This window comes from Toxorhynchites rutilus, chromosome 3 (genome assembly GCF_029784135.1).
Source record: "Toxorhynchites rutilus septentrionalis strain SRP chromosome 3, ASM2978413v1, whole genome shotgun sequence".
Lineage (NCBI taxonomy): Eukaryota > Metazoa > Arthropoda > Insecta > Diptera > Culicidae > Toxorhynchites > Toxorhynchites rutilus.
Window position 1 is genome coordinate 75,421,901 of NC_073746.1, and position 21,901 is coordinate 75,443,801.

Sequence of the window (21,901 nt, forward strand, 5' to 3'; positions counted from 1 at the left end):
CAAGAGAGCACTCGAGGCCTTAGGATACTCAATATACTTCATCTGGTTATAAAGTTATTTCAAACCCCTAAAAATAGTCTTTTGGAAAAAGTGGCAACGAAAGAGAAAATGCTATTTCTACCAATAATATTTTTCTGTAGTCATACATTTATTTGACTTAGACTTATATTTATGTAGATTTTAACTATTTAGAATTGTGTTTAAAAATGATAAATGATTACTCCTTATCTTCTTTTGCATAATTGAATAAACAGACGAAAAGGGTAGTAATGGCTTTAATTGTATTTTTGCGTACATTTTTGAACAGAATGTGGTTTCAGATTCGAACACGTTATGTTCGTTACATGTTCATACATTTTTTTCAGGGCTTCCATTTGATGTAGAGACAAAATTACAGATTTCGAACAATGGAAAAACTCAATTGAGATGCACGATCACAGTCCCATCAACTTTTTTAGTTTATAGTGAACGCGGAACCCTGAATATCGAGCCTTCCGATGAGCGCAAGTGCAGTTTACGCACCACACTTCCGGATAATATGTGAAGAAACTTAAATATATAGCTATCCTGTGTACACAAACACAACGTGATTTACGCAACTTTGTTCCCGTCGCCCGGCGCTCGACGCTCGGCGCTCGGTAAATTGACACGTAACTTCGCCTAACCTGGCGCTGGAAAATAACAATACACCCACACTCGTAAAACGGAGGAGGAAAACACAGCGACACGACGAGAAGTAACGACGGCGGAATTCAAATCGCTCATTGCATCGGTTTGCTGTGGAATCGTTCTGCTCTAGGTTGTCATTCTACCTCCGGAAGCGAGTGATAACGGGTTCGTTTTTTCGCAGCTCCGTCGTGCGGTTTTCCTGGATAGAAGTGCGGGCTAAGCTGTGCGCGTCAGGTGACTCCTTGGATGTGCTAACGAAATCCGATATCCGTTATCGGATCATTCGCATTTGAATATCAATCTGGGTGATGTATTTTCGTTACCGTTAACTGCATGTGTAGTTGAATTCAAAAGGAAAACTGTGAGGTGTTAGCCGTAGTGCATATGCGCACACAGGAAGTGCGATTGGAAGTGGAAACTTATGTGGATTTACTTGACCGTTCCAGAGCCAATATTTTATAAAAAATAATCTGAAAAATACTGAATATCAGCTGGTGAAAGTGGGAATACCGAACATTGGTTTATACAGACGTTAACTTTCAGGTGAGTTTGTGAACATTTGCAAATATTTCTAATTTTTGGGAAATCATGTGCTGTTTCATTTTGTATTTTAAACAATGTGTGTGCGCAATGTGAAAAATTTAAAAATTGTGATTTGAAAACGTTTTAATATAAATCAAAACAATCCTAACTTTGTATTAATATAAAATTAGTGTGTATGTTGTGGTGCAACAATGCTGTCAACGATTAGCAATTATTAGTTCTAATATCTTGATTTCAGTTGACGTCAACTGTTCATTCTACATTCATATCGGCACAGAGATATACGTGATTAGTGCATGTCGAAAGATATTTCTCGATGGGAAAATACCCACGGTCTGAACAGGAATTAAATCTCCCTACGATTGTTGTAATTACCACTGATGAGAAGAGTCCCTAATCACTCGGTGATTGATAGATCTTCTGGCAATCATACAATGTGTTCACTTATAGTTTTGTTATCCAGGAATATCCTGAAAACAGTCAATGTTTAAATCTAAGTGATTTGAAATTTGCAGCAGATGTTAGAAATTCCTTGTCTGGGGAGTAAATCTATTTGTGATTCGGCTGCTCATTTCATAGTCAGTTATTCTATCGTCTTCTTCAATACATTTTAAAACAAAGAAACAGGAATTTGATTTTATCGATTTCGTCGACAGCTGGTTACCGTTCGCAATATATAAATTATTTAGCAATACAAATTTCTAGCTACGCATCGATTTTAGAGTACATTTCCATCTCTCCAACGAAACAGGCTCACCTATTAGTTAGTCTTCATGACTCACAAGTAAACATGAGAATAAATTAGGATGTTACGATTGTTTTTGCCACATATATCTGTATGATTAATCGTAAATTTCATACGAATATTGATGCACCACAATCGCAGCTATTGCTGAGTAAAACCTCATATGAATTTCAATATGTTATGACCAAAACCAGAAGGGTCAAATTACCAGAATTTCATCGAAAATTTTATTAAATTATTAATAAATATATTCATGTTTCTTCGATTTCTTCGAAAATATTCAAAATATTTAATTTGAAAGAAAAATGAAAAAAAACATTACTTATTATTCAACCGGTTACAATTTCGGATGCTTATTTGAGCGCTAAATAAATAAAACAAAGAATATTTTTACCATCCTTTATTTCTAAATTAGAAAGGACCTAGTCTTTACTGTCTAAAATTCAGAAATGCAGAAACGAAATTTATTTCAAATTTCTAAAATACTAGAATACTAGATTGGAATACCCCCTCTCTATTAGATTTTGGGCAGCTGTTACATCGGCATCTCTTTATTTATTTTATTTTTATTGTTTATATTTTTATTGTTTATTACATTTTTCTTGTTTGTAGAATCTAAATAATCTATCTATCAAAAATCAGTCGTAATTGAAAATGGTCATCTGATAAGTGAAATTGTGATTTTCGGTAGCTGCACAAGGTTTTACAAAAATTGGACAGGGTCGCGGCAAAATCGGATGATATAGCTATGGGCGTAATAAAGCAAAGTGTAAGCTTTTCAGTAAGGATTCATTTTGTTCGCAATTGGGTCTTTTAAAATTTATCGATGGTTCAAGCCAATCACGGAGAGCAACTACGAAATTCAAGGTCTTACTAAAAATTCAGTTCCCAATTAAAAATGCATTGCTTCGGATAGTTCTTCCGATTCGATTTTCAAGGTTGTTTGTTGTTAACTCTGAGGCCAAGTGCGTTCCACCTGAAGTTCCAAAAATGTGCACACGAATCCAAGCCTCTGTCGTTCAACTAGAAACCGTAGAAAAGAATAGAATGCAATGAAAGGCGACAAGCTGCATGATGTATTCGAGTATGTGATCGATCATTCACATAACCACAAGATCACGTTTTCTGGCGCATTGAACGAGTAGTTACGTAGGCCCATCCGAGGCGAACGTTTACATATCCATGTGATATGTTTTTGTTGTTGTTTTAAGATTTCTGCATAATACAGAAGAGATTCAATCGAACTGTGGCTGCTAGTTCACGCATTCTTTCGATTACGTTCGTATTCTGTGTACACGAGGCAGGAAAATGGAATCAACTGTTTTATTTCGTACCAGCTGACCAGGCAAACTTCGTTCCGCCTAAAATTTATTTATCGTTATCACACCCACGTTTTCTTACTAAGCGCGCGTTCATGGGTTCAATAGCAGAACTGTTCATTGATTGATTTTCTAATCTACCCTTTAAAATTATTTTTTACTATAAAATTTCAGTACTTCTACCAAAACTCGACATTATTTAATTTTCTTTCAGACACAATTCTCGTGCTAGATTATTCATCCACTTGCAAATAACATGGTTCTCCGTAGAACATATAATAAATGTTTGGTTCAGAAAATATGATAGAATGAAGACAGCCCTAAATCGGACAAGGAAGGATCCTTGAGTTTTGCTCTTATCAACACATTCAGCGATCCATTTTTATTTATATAGATAGAAGTAGAAGACAATATAGGAGTGCGTTTTATCACATTAAAATCCATTTCCACTCTCGAACGAAGATTTTTTTTTCTTTATTATAGTGACTTTCAACACATTTCGGCTGGTTCGTCACTTTTAATCCCATTTTTGGAAGAATGTCGGGAGTGAGAATTGAACTCGTGATCGCTGTGTGAGAGGAATGGATGTTACCACTACGCCAGATCGCCTCCACGAACGAAGATCAATTCCGTTACCGCAAACATCAAATGGACTAACAACGCTTGTCAATATGTAATTGTACACAGAACACATGCGAATTGAATTTTTCGCATTTTCCCATTTTCTTTCACAGTTTTCCGAAATCTTTCAATTGGCATGTTTGGTTGGAATATGTTTGTTTGAAATATGTGCATTATTTTTATGGGACTTTCTCTCCTTTCTAGAGAAGGAAGGGGTGTCATACCATCATAGAAACATTTCTCGTATCCAAAACCCCTCATATCCCAAATCTGACTCCATTTGCTTGATTAGTTCTCGAGTTATGCAGAAATTTGTGTTTTATTTGTATGGGAGAAATTCGAACATACGCGTAGAACGATTTTTTTTCATCAAATATGATCATCTATCATCTCCTGAGAGATTCTGGAAAAAAAAAATTTATGTGAGAAAGGTGTTTTCTGACTTTAGGGGGATTAAGCAAAAATTAAATTCTTCTTTTATTTTCAATAAACGAAAAATATATGAATAAAGAACGAAAAAAAAATTTTTTTTGACTCGATTATATACAGTGAAAAGAAATCGAAGACAGTATATAATCGAGTCCGCGCTGTATATAGACAGATAGATAGAAGATAGGCTGAACAAATATAGCTTTGCAGGAAATACGGAATCTAAATCCTCAGCATAGCACGCTGAAATTCAAATTCGATTTAGTTTTCATTAGAGATATTTCAACGTTTCATAGAATAGAATGGTTGACGTCAACTGTAATGATGAGTACATCGTGTACAATACATTCTAATACGGCATTTCGTTACTGTGATATAAATATGCTACAAACTAACTTTTATTGGTGTATTTTTACATAATTTTATTGTTTTGTATGCTTCTTTTCAAATATTGACCATTTTCATCATAATAAGTCCATATTAGAGTCCCAAATGAACCATAATAACGGGACAAAGCGTGAGGAGAGAGGTTCTGAGGTCCTGAATTGTAGAGCCTGCAAAGTACCTAAAACACCACTGTTTCAAGATCACTTTCCCTTGTTGCTCTTCAGGTTTCGTAACACAATGATGAATGAAGAATGATGATGGATTAGTGAGAGGAATAAACTGAAGTGGACAAGAGTGGTCCAAGGCTTTCTTCCTCTCTAAGGATAGCACACGTTTATAGTTTGCGCTCTAAATTAAGATTCCTTTTATTTTTCGAGTTTCTCCTAATGAACCATATTCTGTTCTATTTAATATTCATACCGATTTAGCTCCGAGGGCCAGATTCGCTTATCCTAACTTCTTTTTTGTTTTATATAGAACCTATTCTACGCTTTCATGTTTGAGTACTAAATCTTCCGTAAGTATCGGAAATTCTTACACCCATATTAAAAAATTCTGATTAGAAAAATTTCGAGTAAATAGAACAGATGGGTGCTTCAGAACTCATTTTCAAAATAAAATTTATGAAGAAAAATTGACATTCCTACGCTAAATAAATATTCTATATACAGGTAAACTTCGATATAACGTACATTTCACTTTCAAAATTGTACGTTGTATCGAATTGTACGTTATATCGAAGCATAATAAAGTACTCACAAACGTAGTCTGTAATACATTATTGTGTCGCTGCTTTAGTCAAGTTCATGAATAACTTCAATTAGAAGACGAAGCCAGCCTTTCTCATGATGTTTCCCTTCGTACTGTTGATTAAAGCTTTATTCATTTAGAATCCGGAATCACAAAACCAGCTGTATTTCGAGATTGATTGAAGGTACAAAACTTGTTTTAGCATCACAATACAGATAATTCATTGTTCTATCAGAAAAAAAATATTGAAAAAAAAATTCCTTTGCACTTTGGAAATGTGTACGTTATATCGAGGTAAAATGTACGTTATATCGAGTGACGTTATATCGAGGGTACGTTATATTGAAGTTTCCCTGTAATAGAGTAAAATGGTTTCTACAAGTGAAAGAAAATACTTGAGTAATAATATAGGAATATTAGGAACATATATTCACAGAAATGGTGAAATGGAGAATCACGTGCAGTCAAAGAACACAGATTAATCATTTCCATTCAAATTTGAGCAATTTAGAACGGCGTGCCAATTTAATGACGGTTACTCTGTATCACACGTGCACAAAACTATTTGTAGGTAACTTCGATAAGAGGAAACATTTTTCTACGCGCCGTTTCAGTGCAAGAAGAATATTGAATTTGGCTCTAATTCTTGCACTTTTCGTTATAATAGAAGAATTTATTAGTACTAATCACAGTAAGTACGTTGTTAGTTATAATTTTTATTTTATAAATGACGATAAATTACGAGGAAAATCTTATATGCATTTCAACATCCTGCCAGATAGAAAAAAGCTGTAGAAAATTTTGTGAATGATTTAGTAACACAGACAGATAATTAACTCTATTTGGTCACCACATTATAGCTAGTTTTGTTCAATTTTAAGAATAATGGTTCATCGATACGAATGATCGATTAATCAATGAAGTCTTAATTAATAACTTCATCATTTTAATCGTTTCATCAATAGGAAATAATAGTTTCTATACAAACCCAGTTTATTATACGACAGATGTGTGTAAACGTAAAAACTATGTCTCTTTTTGACGAAAATCACTTCGGCTTTGTCATTCCTGTGTAAGTTTTATCTGTATTACCATCGGTTTCATAGAATCCAAAGATAATTTTGTTTAAGTTTCACTTCCAAACTGATAAAACAATCAACTCAGGTTATTATTGTAACCTTGTAGACCAACTGGAAAATTATACAATCGCATGTTTAGGCTGAGTTCCGAATTCATAGCATCAATTTGATTTGATATCCATTCAATGAAAATTCTTTGTTTTACCTAGAATATCATAGAGGAGTGCGGGGCAAAGGTGCGCACCCAACTGTTTTCGTCCAAAAACTCTTGAAGTAAAAGCAAATAGAATTCAGCTTGCTTACCAAATTGTAACTATATATATTACTTTCGAAATGTAGTACAAGAATTTGTCGAGTTTTGTTTGAAGTTAGACAAAAAGCCATGTTCATGTCCATCATTTTAAACAGAATTTGTTTTGATTTTAATCGTTTCATTAATTTTTTTCATTAATATAGATCAAGTTTGTAAATACATAGTTACCTTCACTTAATTTATTTGAAACTCATTGTTGAAAAAAAAACAATATTTATTTCAAGTTAATTGTGAAAACATAAACATAAACGAAATATAACCGTTATTGAATTGAATGCATGGTGAAAATGAAAACATTTTTCATTTGAAATTCATTTTGAATTGTTTTTATGCAATTGCTTATTTTTCTTCCTCATATTGGATTTCGGTTCTGCCTTGTAACGCTGTTGATTCGTTGCGCTGTCGTGGGGTTCGAACAGACAGACAATGGTTCCTCATGAAGCTAGAATCCCAATCTTTTCCTACCAGTTTTGCAACTTGACTGAATTCGTGAGATTCTAGATGAGAGCCTTAACTAGAATATTATTGAATATGAATATGACGTTCGCTCCGATCATAAGTCGCGTGGTAGCCTCTCAAATAAAAATCATGAGTAACAGTAATTTATTTATTAACCCCTTGCCGTACAATTTAATTTCCAACAACAGGGACCAAACACGAGCACCGTGAGTCGTTTCGATACTCTGATGAGTGTGTGTATCTTACTTGCGATCGCAACAGTCCCGCATCACATCACACGTATCCATTTGACATTGACGGACGACGAGTGAGGTTCGATTTTGTACGTTCTGGCAAAGTCTAATCGCCACGAGTGTGGTTCGACGTTATACGTGAAGGGGTTAACAGATTGATGGAACGATTACCGGACATCACTGAGTGTGGTTTTTTTGCACCATAAATAAATGCATTCTAACATAATAATCTAACTTTGAATATCTGTTTACACTAATTCCATGCCAAACGCGTGGTTCTCAGATTTCTATGAGAAGTGGTAGTTTTGTTCTTTGTTGCAAAATAGGTGGAAAAATTGTTTTTCCGAATCATCTAACCGATTGAAAAATTATACCTCAAAAACGAACAAAATAGCATCTCTGATATCGAGAAATGCTATGTAAAAAATCCTCAGAAAAAATATTTCAAATTTCCAAAGCCATGAAAACAATAAAAAAGCACTGCAATCAATAATTACGAAAACAAAATCCATTTTTTTTGTAGGTTCAATATTTTTTTATGAAAGACTAGCTTATTGGCTTCAATTATATATATCGATCATCTAAATCGGTTCAAAAGTTAAATTTTAAAGTTAAAGTTAAAGTTTTGGAAAAAGTCATTTTTGGAGAAAAGTGGAAAAAATGATTTTTCGGACCACCCTAAAATGAAAATTGGCATCATAATAAAAAATTAAAAAGTAAGAGAAAACCGTGTAAATTCCAAAATTCGCGTTAATTCCAAAATCCGTGTAAATTTCAAAATCTGTGTACAAACAACAGTGAATTATTAGTTTAAAATGTCACCCATATTCTAATAATTGATTTTGTGGCATGCTACAATCATGACCATGGTTGCCAACTATAATTTTGAAAAAATCAGGAAGAACGGAAATAAAAATCAGGATAAATCAGGATAGCTCATATTGGGTTGTCCGAAAAGTTAACGTCGATTTTTGGAAAAACAAAAACATCATTTTCAATCAAAGCACTACCATTTAATTTTATATCCATATATTCTATCCTCCCATACATGCCATACATGTGAAAAACAGGTTGCTTGGTAGTAGCTCATAATACAGGATCCATTCCGAATCCCACTAGAAACAGAGTATATCTTCCTTCGGACGAAGACCGGATATGTAAAATAATTAATAAGCATGGTATAAATCCTCGCATAAGCGGAAATGCTAGTGTCTCACCTGACTTTTTGATCGTTTATATTTTTTCCGGAAAACCTACAGCACCACTACAGTCAATTGCAGAGAAATCCATATTCAAATTTTCACTAAATTCATCATTCATGCTTTGAAATGAATCTTTACTCAACGAATGAGGAAAGCATAGCAGTGGAAGACTTGTTTAATTTTTTTTATGATATCTGGTACGGTTATATATATATTTACCATAGTCCCATCGTTGTTGATTCTACTTTGAATCGGACGAACAAATTACATATAAAAACTTTTTATATTGTGGATTCAAAAATTTTCTCTTGAGTAATTTTCTACATACACATTATCTTCAATAAAGCAATGTTGTTCCTCAAACTTAATCTCGTTGTAATTTCATAAATTCGTCAGACAATCTGATATCATGACATTTTCTAGCACACTTTTGAAAAGCCACGAAACAATCGAGGGTAGAGATAAAACAAGTTAAGTACAGCTTTGCGTCTAGAGAATTTAACTTAAATTATGATATATACAAGTGCGAACCGGAGAAATATCATGACAGAAAACTTTGGCATGGAAACCAGTATATTTATTACGAATAATATGAAGAGTACAAAAATCAGGATAAATTGAGTGTTCGTCAGGATATCAGGGAGCGTGCTGAAAAGTCTGGGAAATCTTGAAAAATCAGGAAGGCTGGCATCTCTGATCATGACACCTGTTTCTCCTTTTATTTGTTAGCTACCATACAAACTTATTTCGTAAAAAGTCACATCAATAAGCACACATTAAATCTGTTTACACTGGAGTCACTTTTTACGAGGTGGATACGTGCCGTGTAAGAAACTGCGTAAATTCCGAAATCCGTGTAAGAAAACCGCGTAAATTCCGAAATCCGTGTAAAAATAAACCGTGTAAATCCCTAAACCGCATAAAAAAAGTCGCGTAAAAAAAGCGTAAAAAGCGACTTCATTGCACACTGGCCGCCCTTATGATTATTCTTCAATTACAGTTTTCTAAACTCACTAGCTTTGAAGCTAGATTTGATTTTTTGATGACATGTAACATTAGTTTAGGAGTTGTGAAATTTTAACAACCGTCCGCATCGGCAATTCACCTGATTAATTTATTATTGGTTATGATTTACAGTCCACTGATTTATCAGTTGGCAATTTGATATCCATTTGAGGAAACAAGTCTGTCCAGCTCTTGAAACGTAATTGCTATTTGAGAAGAAGAGATGTTGTGCTGTTCTGAATTAGGGTTCTGATCATTGAAAGCTATCAGTTTCTTGGGGTTATTCAAATCCTAACATTCTAACTAGACTGTTTCCTCCTGTAAAGGGAAGACGATTTGGCGTAGTGATTTACATTCATACCTCTCGCACTTAAGGTTACGAGTCTTATTCTCACTATTGAAATTCTTCCTTTGGATTGGAAGTAAACCCATTTACGAGTGAAGAACCAGTTAAAAAGCCAAAAAGTCGCTATAATACGGCGAAAAAAAAATCTTTTTTAACATTATAAATTGAAAAAATTAATGACAAATGGCACGTGCGAGACAACCAGCTAACCAAGATATCAACATAAATGGTAACAAAATTGTCGGAATAAAAAAGCACTCGATTTTTTCTCAAAAAAATAAAATAAGCAAAAAAAAATAATATTTTTTTGTTCGAAATTTTGATAACTACAGAAAAAAACGAAATTACGGATATTTATCCTGAATCATGGCTTTTTAAGAAAAATTGCATTTTAATATTTTAATAAGATTAAAATATTCAAATGGAATATTTTTCTGTTCATTCAAACTCAGTTGTTAGTTTTGATATTTGTGAGTAGATTGAGTAGATTGGATTTTTTTTTGAAATTTTTCAATATTTCTCAATGGAAAAGTCTTATTACAGAAGCAGTCAAAGTTGCATGAATCGTCGTTCAACTTAAGAACAGTTCACACGCCATTCACAATAACTTCGAATTGGACCTGTAAGTCGAACAGATGAAAAAATGTTTGAATCAATAAATTTTCAAAGATGTATACATAACATTGAATGGTGATGGTGACAGCAAATCAAATCCTTTCAATTCAATAATCGTACCATCCTACCCACATTGATGATTAGATCTGGCAAAAACATATGTTGAATTACTCTAAACCAGCCTTGCTTTTTTGATCAAAGATAGTATGTCAAAAACAATCTCTTGTTGCATAAGAGCGGTAGGAAGAAGCAAAACATTGTCTTCTTCGAATGAATGTATGTTTTTTTTAGCTAATTTTCCTTGTTCATCCCAACAATCCCAAGGTTGCAAGGTTGCAAACCGGAAACACACGTGGTGTTATGTTTTCGATTATTTTCGTATCCCCGCCAGCGCTCTCCTCAGTTTCTCTTTTACCAGCGAACCACCGCGAACTTTAGCACAAAATTAACGTTCGCATAACCATAGTGATCGTCTCTCGCGGGTCATGTGGGCGACTGAGTGTACATGACAAGGACTAATGCAAAACTACAAAACTCGCTCTGGCACACGTGCCAGCCGCCTAGGTGGACAGATGCTTCCACTGTTCCACTTCTGGACGGATTAGTGGAACCAGTGGGTCGGGCTCAGAACGTTGCGTGGCGGCTGAAATCACGTGGCTGCTGCGACTTTGGCATTCGGGGCAGCTTTTGGAATGGTATGTTTATTTTTCTGTCGAATGAAGTGTGGGTGTGTGATGTATCTTGGAGATTCACGTGTTTCCTTATGTAAAGCTAATTCACACCCCACGAAGAATCTTTTTGGTCAGAAGCTATTCTTGGCAACGGTGAGTACTTGAAAATATGTTTTATTTTGGAGAGAAGGTGTGATACTAAATTAGGTTTATTGTTTTCTTTAATTAAGTTTACTCATTCAGGTTTCATTGTTGCCATAATCTGACCTTGTTTGTTTTAATAACTGGCTTTTTATAGACTCTATGAAGTCTCTAGCTTCAGTTTCAATGTCTGGTAACACGTGCTTTTATCAGCGTGATGTTGTTTTCATGCCTTGCGATTAGTGATTTTCTTGATTTGGAAAATTTGGATAAATTGGATGAGGATATAAGTGAGCGTGTGAATAAGGCTCGACAGACATTAATTTTGACGTATTTTGAGCATTCCTTATAAATCGCTAAGATGTTTGCATTAATTGATATGGAATAATTCTACAGAGCAAATATTGGACCAAAACGAATAACAGCTTTCTTGAGATGAACAACTGCATAACCACCAATATCATTATCAGCTGCCGGAAGTGGTAGCATCGGTAGTAGTGGCTAACGAGTTTTGATTTTGTTGCCATCCAACGGGCAACCGTCACCCATCGCTTTCGTGTAATCGATCCAGCATACAGGGATGGTACTGATGTAAAATTGCTTGTGGCTGTATTCAGTTTGTCCGGAAGAGTGCATTGGCAAAATAAGGACACACATTTCGACAAATGGCAGCTTTTTCTTCGCGAATCCATTGGCGTTTTTCAGGGTCACCAAATTTTTCACAAAAGTGTTATTACAGTACAATTCAATGTAACAGTGCATTCTAAAGAGAAATTCGAATTTATAAAAAAATAAACTGATTTTTGAGACCAATGTTTTTGAGCTTATTGGTTGTTGGTGATTCGATTCCGATCGATCATGGAATTTCTACGAGTTTGTATCAGAAACAATGGTTAGAAGTGGCGTCGTTGTAGATGTTTTTTTGCTAATAGGTACTGAAAAACTACTCCAATATTCGATTAGTTATTTCAGTTGACAGTCCTTGGTGTAGTCCTACCTCTCCGGTTATGTCTTCGACATTATCCACCCGTATTTCTCTCTTTCCAAACGACTCCAACGTGGTAATAGGTATTTTATTACGGTTTAAAGGGTGAGTCGATAATTATTGCGACATTTTGGATTGATTGTGATTCAGCTTAAATACGTCGATTAAGTTAAGAATAAGTTTGATTAAATGCTCAACATTTGCGATTGACGAACTTTCATTTTCTCATCACTTTCTTCACGTCTTCAGAACCTACATAAAAAAAATATCCGTAATCGTATACTGCTTACTATTTATTTCATTGAATTCGCGTTATCGGAGAAACATTACCGATATTTTTTAAAGTTTAACTTGGCGTTGAATAAAGATACTCTATCAAATTAGCACACCCGAAAGCAATTTTCAATCATTATATTTTGAACGAAAATAATAACTTGATGTTTTTTTAATTTTTTAACACGTAGTATTTACTCTTATTTAACCATTTGTCTATACATTTCCTAATATTTTCACAATAATTATAATATAAAATTATTATCAGATAAGGTTTTTGTTCAATACTTTTCACAATTCTCGTAAAACCGTGTTCCTGTATTTCGTAAATAAAATTTCATTCATATTCTTTAATTTTATAAGATTATTCCTCATGAAATATAAATTATGATTTTCAGAACACAGAACACGAACCTCAGTGCCGTCAACGCGAATTTATTGATTGAACATTGAGGAGAGTGTTGCGAGATCTTTTTTTCTTCCACTGGAGAATGTGCTTTGCACATGTAGTCCAGCACAGACTACCAGAATTAGTCAAAGTGTTAGATGTCTTGTTCTATAAAGGCAATGCCAAATTTCGTGTTTCTTTGATAACACGAAAAACTATTCTGAAGTTAGGTTAGAGGTGCTATCCCACCATCTTAACTAACAGAATATTGCACCCTCAAATTATCACAGGTTCAGTTTCTTGCAAAGTTCTCTCTAGGGAAAGAAACTTCGACTCTATAGACAAAATAGAAATACTTTGAACAATTTTCAATGAACAAGCGAACATGTTCTGAGAGGATAGAATTTTCAGGCTGCATTGAAGATGACGCAAGATTTTGGAACAAAACTTTGTATATAAAATTGAATAAATGTATTTCTGCCTATAAAAAATGATATATTTGTTTTCCTAAAATCGACATGAACTTTTCTGTCAACTCAATATGAAGTATCCTGAATTCTCCCTGTTTTTATTTTCATTCTGAAAAATTGATTCAATTGAATTGATTTTTGAAAATTATAGCTGGCAACTCTGGTCACGAGTACATATGGCCTGCCAAATCAGGTACTTCGAAGCGAATTTCGACGGCTTTTACGTCATCCGATCATCCACATCAAACTTGTCCTTACCCATGAAGTATTCCTGTCCCGGTAACTGCTCAAAATCCGCTTTGAGGCAGGTCTCATACCTAATGACCCAGAACCGGTATTTCGTTAGCAGCTCTGTGTAGAATTTGCGTTTTGGCAACACTCTGCTGGTGTTCGTCCCGGTTTGGGAAGCTCTGCACCGTGTACGTTTTCAATCTAGATCGTTTCATGGTCCATTGGACGAAACATTGCGAAACATCAAGTTTTTTGGCCAAGTCCCGCGTCGAAACGTTCGGGTTTCGTATGAAATAAGCCATCATCATTCTTTCGTTTTATTGCGCGTTTTCCTTCCAGTTCCTGGCTTGTGGTCCACTGTCATCCGTTCCTGAAATCTTTGAAGAGCCCATGAGACGGTCTCATGATATATGTATATTCATCAGTTTTCCCAAGGTGCAATGCGACAAGCCAGGATTTTGTATGTGGGTGAACAAAATCCTTTCGTGAATTGTTTTCGATATTGTTCTATCTCGACCGGAATCTCACTGAGAATTGCAAAGCTAAGCGGATGTAAACACAAACACTTTAAGGGAAATTGAGCGAAACTGGTTAATTTGGGTCAAGCATGAAAATAGTTACGCAAGTTTGAAAGTGTCGCAATAATTATCGACTGACCCTTGATCCAGGAGCCAGAACACTGGCGATATACAAGTTGTTTAATTTTAAAGATGTTTTCGCTCTGTGAATAAAATGGTGAGGGTGTCTTCATTTGACAAAATTTTATTAATTGTAATTTCCAACAAGTGTGAGAAGCACAATGTGGGTGAAATTTTGGAAAGATTCCACTCCTGAAAACTGAACTAGAAATGATTTTTCACTGTTATCTGAGTAATAAAAATATATTCTTTTTTTTCTATTTTCTCTTACAGACGAGCAAGTCTTGCGTGAACTCTTTTGTACACAAATGTACAGGGTTTAACTCAGGATATAGATTTTAAGCCTCGTGGGCAACATCAAATATTGAAAGCGGTTGGTGACTTTAGTTATCGTTACTCAGATTCCAGTGGCAGTGCATGATAGAACAGCAAGCAACGGGCGCTTACTTATCCTAAGATTATCAGTACTTTTGTCTGTTCGCAGGATCGTTCTCAAACGATACTGTCGCTCAGTAACCCTGGAAGAAATCATATGCATGCTGGCTGCGGAGGATACTTCACTGAGAACGTTCCGGCGGGCGATCGGATTCGGGCAAAATGTCAAGAACGATATTGTTCCGTTGCTCATCCACGCTAAGGATCCGAAGGTCATTGAAACGACCATTCGGTTGCTGGTGAAATTGACCGTTCCCGCGGAGTGCTTGGTACCGATGGATGTGATCTCGAAGTCGGAAATTGGGAGGCACACCATTTTTGAGTTGAATTCTCTGTTGATTACCAGCAAACAGGCGTTCACAGAATGGAGTGCTACGAAGGCGATTTTGGACCATATGAGATTCATACTCAAGCAGAACACGAAGCTGTCCGTTGAAGATTGCGAGAGCATCAACAGCTGTCTACTGTTGCTGAGGAATATTCTGCATGTAATGGAGGGAACCGCAGCTCCTGGGACGCATTCATATCCAACCGCTAATCAGGGCACATCCTTCCAGAACCAAATTATATGGAACATGTTCACCGAGAGAATCGATAAGCTGCTGATTCATTTGATGACCTGTCCTCAGCGTGCGTTTTGGACCGTTACGATGGCACAGTTGGTTGCGTTAATGTACAAAGATCAGCACATTAGTACCTTGCAGAAGCTGCTGGATTTGTGTTTCGAATCAACGCTTTCGGATAGCTCAGAGGACAATGAAAGCAATACTTCGCCACCGATGCAATGCAGCGGATATTCGAGTCCCTTACTGATTTCGGATTCTTGTTCTGATTTCTCTGACAAAGGTAATTGTGTGATTTTATGGTGGGTTCTGAATTCAGTTATTTGTGTTCGTTTCAGATAATGGCAAATCCAAAAAAGAGTCAGGAGAGGCCGAACAGCCAAAGAAGAGTGAGGAAAACGATTTCATTCTGACGAGGGCGATCAAAACTTATCAACTGTATCAACAATCCATGGAGGAAGATGTACAAATTCCTCCCACGCAAGATCCCAACTCTACACAAACAAATAAATCAAGCAATGAAAAATCGTCCACTGTAAGATCTGTTGTTCAGTTTCAAAATAATCTTGCGATTTATTACTGTTTCATTTGCAGCAAGAACAGTCAGAATTAAGTCGTCCGTCTGCACAAGGTGATACAGCGGAAGTCCAAAGCTCACCCGGCAAAGGTGCCCCAATCCAGAAGCAGACCTCACTTTCCGAGAACTCCGACTGCGGCTACGGAACCCAGGCCGAGAAGGAATCTATCTCGACATCCAGCAACGAGGATGACGGGCCTAATGTGAAACCAGTGCATCAGAAGCCACCCCCGAATCAGAAGCAACGGTTCAACGTTGCCAACAAACAGCGCAAGGCTATGACATTCCAGGAGAAGAAGGAGCTCCGACGCAAGAAGCTGATCAAGCGAAGCAAGAGCAACATGTGAGCATTCCGATCGGTGTTTGTTTGAGAGTTTATTGAAATGTTTTTGATTAATTTCACGCAGCATCAATATGAAGGGTATGAAGCATCATGACCCTACCGATGTGGATATTTCTAACATTTTGAAGGAATTCACAGTTGATTTCCTGCTCAAAGGGTATGGGTGCCTCGTACGGGAGCTGCACGCACAATTGTTGTCTGATTTGGTATGTAGTTGAGTATGACTATAATGATGGTGCACTAAAATTAACCTGTTTTTCATCAATACTTTAATGTAGCAATTACGAATTGATACCTCCCATTTCTTCTGGTTGGTAACTTACTTTATGAAGTTCGCTTCTCAGCTGGAACTCGATATGGAACACATCAACGGGGTTCTGTCGTTCGACATTATCAGCTATTTGACGTACGAGGGAGTGATACTGTGCGAGCAGTTACAGCAATTGGATGTGGCCTCTCAGACTAACCCGCATCATTGCCTGAGGCGGCTACATTTGGTGAGTACTTTCTTCATAAGTTATTGTCAACGAAAAATTAACTCTTTCTTTACGTTTTGCCTAGGTCATAACGGCAATCCGTGAACTCCTGCAGGCGATTGACACTTACACGAAAAGCACACACCTCACGAAGGTAATTCAACTATTTTCCTTGTTGTAAAGACCGTACTCGAAAAAAATTCAACAGATAAATATGATCACCAAAAGTTCATTTTAAGTTGGATATTTTTGAAACTCTCAGGGAATAAATGAACACACATTAGCTATGTTTTAGTGAAGATGGTTTATCCAACATCCTCTCCTAGGCTAAATACTCGCACCTTGAACTTAATACTACCCATGACATCCTTTCAACTTTCATCTTTTTTCAAGTCCTGGTCATTTTCTACGACCTTCCCTGTCTTCCGGAACTCTCCCTCCGTAATCGCTCAGAAATTTTCTATTGGGCGAAGTTCTGGCGAGTTTGGTGGATTTGCCTCCTTCGGCGCAAAAACAACATCGTTGGCTACGTACCACTCCATCACCGCAGGAATAGCAGCAGGGGCATTCTGGAGGCATACTTTTTTTTTATTTGGCTGTTGATGCTGCCGGTCGTTACGTACGGGTTGCAAAACTTGCCGCAACCACAGATCGCCTGCCACAATAAGAACAATGTAGAGGCGAATGAACTGCAAAGTTTAAAGCCTCTTAAAAACAAAGAAAGAAAGAAAGAAAGAACAATAAGGATTTGACGACGAAAAACTCCAGGCCGTTGATTGCGGACGCCAAGCTGTACTAGCGGTACAGCTTCCTGGCGCGGGATTGTGCCACCAAATTCTGTTAATCGGTTCGGTTAGGCGCCTTCCTTACCTTGAAAAAATAAAGTCCGGCCCGCTTCATTGTTTGCTGGACGTATCAGACGGAGAAATTGACGTTCTTGGCCACGCTTCGAATCGAAAGGTTCGGATTGCGCTTGAAGTGCTTGGAAGCCGTCTCGATAAACTCTTGACAGGTTGTGACGAAATTTTGCACTTGTAAACATTACATTCTAAACTATTTTTATAAAAAATTTAATCAATTTTTACGTATGCAATAAAAAAGTTATACACAAAACTATAGAAACTAATGATTTGTGCGTATCGATTAAATTATTGACTAACCCTTTGCGGTCGTTTGTCTGCTCTCAGCCACCACACAAGGAATCATACATATTACTTTTTTCAACGAAGTAGGGGAAACGGGGGTAAGACGGACATGTTAAGAAGAACTTCAATTGTATCGTGGAAACTCATCTTTTCCAAAACATAAAAGCAGTTTCTTGCAGTTCAATATACTGATTTTCTAAATAATTGGCCAAATATTTTATAAAAATTTATTATTTATTTTATTTCATCCGGTCCAACGGATTTCGAGGATTTCAGTTTGTTGAAAGCTGATTGTACCATTGAATCGACGACATCGTTGCGGAAAAAATAGTTGTTCTGTAGTGAAACTCTTCTTGTGGCCATTGAGAGTTGATTTTGAAAAATACTCTCATTCGAGAAAACGCTTGAAAACTTCGCTGAGAAAACGTTGCCTATCCCTTGAACATCAGACGCGCCTTGTCCGTTAAGGAACATATATAACGGAAGTCCCGACTCTCTACGTTGCTCATCGACGTATTTTCAAAATTATTTAGGATCTCTTCTAAATTTTCTTTGAACCCCACGTATGTATATTGCATGACATCGTGTCCTTGCTCTTTGGTACTGATAGTTCAGTTGCAAATAATGTTGTTTGAAGATTGGGAGATGGTTATGAGCCGTCGATTTTTTGTGGTTTGTCACGGTTGGTAAGTAAATGAATGTCAATTTTTCTTAGGAACACGCCTGTCAATGTTCATGAAGGTTTGAATAGCGCCGTCCACGTCGACCTTATCCAAGATTGCGTTTCAGATAATTCGAGAGCACACTAATCATGCTACTAATTTGAGCATTTCTAAAATCGCAAAAGACGACGATAGGCACGGCGCTGAAACTAAAGCCTGTCCACGTTAAATTTCGGACACTTTTCTTTCAGTGTAGTTTATGAAATATTTCACTAATTAATGAAATATTTCACTTACATGACAGCTGAAATCCTTCTCTTTATTTCGATGTCCAACATGTTTACATTCTTCTTCAGTTTGGTAAAATGGCGTCCAATCAAGTGGAAGTACGCAAACGCATTTTGCGCGAACGGCAGCAACATCCAACACTGTTGGTACGCGATCTCGCCAAAAAACTAAAACTGCCGAAGAGTACCGTGTTCAGTGTGTGCAAATCGTTTGACCAGCACTTAACTGTGGATCGGAAGGTTGGAAGCGGAACAAATCGAAAAGTATGCTCCCGACAGATGGAGCGAAAGGTGGTTGCCATTTTTGAGAAACATCCCAATCTTTCAGTTAGAAATGGTCGGTGTGAAGTCAGAACGGACCATGTCACATTTTTATGATTTCGAGAAAAAGTTCGGTGCTATAAGGGGTCTTCATTGGATGTTTAAACCAATTTCGATAAGTTATTCCGTGTAAGTAGTAGTAGTAGTAAGCGTGATTTTCCGAATCTGATGAATGTGGAATGTAGCTTACAAAATGTTTAACCTAATGCAATCAATAACTCGAAATTTTTAATATTGCGACTTGGTCCGCTCTGACTTAACACCGACCAAATGTGGCTCGAAAGGTTGGAAAATCAAAATCATATGTACAAAAAGTGAAGCAGAGGCATGGACTGAAGGCGTACAAAGTGAAAAAGGTGCCCAATCGTGATGATAAGCAAAATTTCACTGCAAAAAGCCGTGCTATACACCCAGTTTTTGCAAAAATGTTCATGCACCATGCATAATGGATGATGAAATTTATGTTCTCGAAGACTTCAAACAGCTTCCGGGTCTTGCTTTTTATACTGCAATGCGAAGGAATACCGTGACCGAGTGTTTCCGGACCAAGAAGCAGTCTAAATTCTCTAAAAAGTACTTGGTTTGGCAGGCCATATGCAGTTGTGGCCGAAAATCCAAATCTTTCGTCTCTACCGGCACTATCAACAAAGATGTCTAAGAGAAGAAATGTCTCCAGAAGCGGTTGCTACCATTCATAAGAGGCCACGACTCTCCAGCGTTGTTTTGGCCAGATTTGGCCACTTGTCACTATGCAAAATCCATCCTGGAATGGTACAATGCACATGAGGTCAAATATAATATGTGCCAAAAACAGCAAATCCACCGAACTGTCCAGAACTTCGCCCAGTGGAAAAGTACTGGTGTTGACACTGCCAACGATATCATCTGCATTTCAAAGAGTCTTATTCTTATTCTTCTTCTTCTTGGCTTTGGGAGGCTTTAACGTTTCAGTTCATTCGCCTCTATATAAGAGCCTTCACCCTCTTCGAGTCGCCTTTGTTTTGAAGTCTGTGTTAGGGGAACACATTCCGCCGATCGTACATCAATCGCTGCACAATCACAAATGAGTGGATTCCCGAGCGAGCATCCGCTTATATACAGATAATTTCGGTGTGATTTCAAAGCCTGTTTCAAAAGTAATTTTGAAGCTATTGAAACAAGTTTTCGGGTCAAGAAACTGAAGAAAATGATTATCCTTGCACTCCAAATGTAACGCTCTCGACTTCGAAACATTAAACTTATACCCCGGTGCAGAAATGAAAGACGTATTTCTACGCCAGAAGAAAGTGTTGAATTTTTTTCCAAGTACAACCTTCATTCAAATCGAGTTTATATTTTAATTTTCATTCTATTCATCTCAGGAGGATGAGCAAAGTTTGCGGCTGCTCCAGTTCCAAATCAGCAGCATCGATCATCTGAAGTGCTTGTTTGTGTTGCTACTGCGCTGCTACAATCCTGCGCTGCAAAGCAAGCAATACCTGCAGGATTTGATTGTGACCAACCACATGTTGCTGCTGCTGTTGGACTCTGTGAGAGAACATACGGGTGCCAGTTCCGAGGATTTGTTGGCGCACATTGAGCAGTACGGATGCGAGCAAAATGAAGGAAAGATAAAGGTTTAGCTAATGTTTCTCTTTCTTCTATTTCTATCCAGATTTGCTTCAGCAGAAGTCATGCACCACTATGGACTGTTGCTGGAAGATTTCCGCAATAATGGAGCATTTGTGAACGATTGCATTTTCACCATGATGCACCATGTGGGGGGCGATCTTGGCAAAATCGATGTACTGTTCCAGCCTATCATCTTGAAGGCATTTTCTCAGATTTGTGATACCGAGTATGGAATATGTGAGGTGAGCAGCTGAGCGTAAATTCGAAGTTCTGTTTCCTAAGACACAATTATATCTTCCAGGATTGGTCCGATTTACTTGAATTCGTGATCCACAAGTTCATCAGCACTCGTAACTCGGGTTCATTGGCGATGACTACTGGGTTGCCAAAAATAAGCACACAAATATGTTCAAGAAATCGGCTGAGCACGTGGACCCAAGAGGAGAAAACATCTCTACAGTGGTACTACGTCCAGTGTCAACATAGCAAGTGTTTGATTGCGGATATATCGAACCTTTTCCAAGAGAACGGCAATCAGCAGAAGCTCCGTGTGCCCATCATCGAGCAGCTGTGGGAGCAGGACATAATCAGCTTCGAGCAGTACGATCAGTTAATGAAGGTGGAGAATCCGGACTACGAGCGGAATGTACAGACACCGGCATTTTCGGTGGCATCCGAAAAGTCTGACAATAGCAGTCGATCCTCCAGGGCGATCGATGACATTCAGGTGCGTTTCGCTGGTTCTCTTTGTTTAATGGAAGAAACCCAACGTGATGTTCTGCAGGTCTTGCGTGACAGATTGTTGAAGGAGAATAAGGGTAAAATGATCGTGTGGTTGCAGAAAAGTTTGTTGGACTGCTACCTCGTCAAGTTAAAACTGTGCAGTGACAATTTCCGTGACAATTCCAACATCAACGCTCTGATCGATGCCGGTGTTCTGGAACCGGTTTCCTACCATTGTATAAGTGA

At 37.2% G+C, this 21,901-nt stretch overlaps 1 protein-coding gene across 10 annotated transcripts in view; it reads left to right on the forward strand.

The window, feature by feature from the left end:
• The first annotated feature begins 784 nt into the window (after positions 1–784).
• Positions 785–21,901, forward strand: part of LOC129775282 (protein timeless) — a 34,951-nt gene continuing 13,834 nt past the window's right edge. For 6 of the 10 annotated variants that reach the window (XR_008742912.1, XM_055779820.1, XM_055779815.1 and 3 more), the window contains exons 1-10: positions 785–1,212; positions 14,786–15,793; positions 15,849–16,045; positions 16,105–16,430; positions 16,495–16,636; positions 16,709–16,927; positions 16,992–17,060; positions 20,683–20,903; positions 20,976–21,174; positions 21,234–21,897. Coding sequence is in view for 8 of the 10 variants with exons in the window: in XM_055779820.1 (XP_055635795.1) it covers positions 15,049–15,793; positions 15,849–16,045; positions 16,105–16,430; positions 16,495–16,636; positions 16,709–16,927; positions 16,992–17,060; positions 20,683–20,903; positions 20,976–21,174; positions 21,234–21,897 (2,782 nt within the window). In the remaining 2 variants the exon portion in view is untranslated. The remainder of the gene's footprint in view (positions 1,213–14,785; positions 15,794–15,848; positions 16,046–16,104; positions 16,431–16,494; positions 16,637–16,708; positions 16,928–16,991; positions 17,061–20,682; positions 20,904–20,975; positions 21,175–21,233; positions 21,898–21,901) is intronic. The other 4 variants (XR_008742911.1, XM_055779812.1, XM_055779813.1 and 1 more) reach the window with 2 other exon arrangements.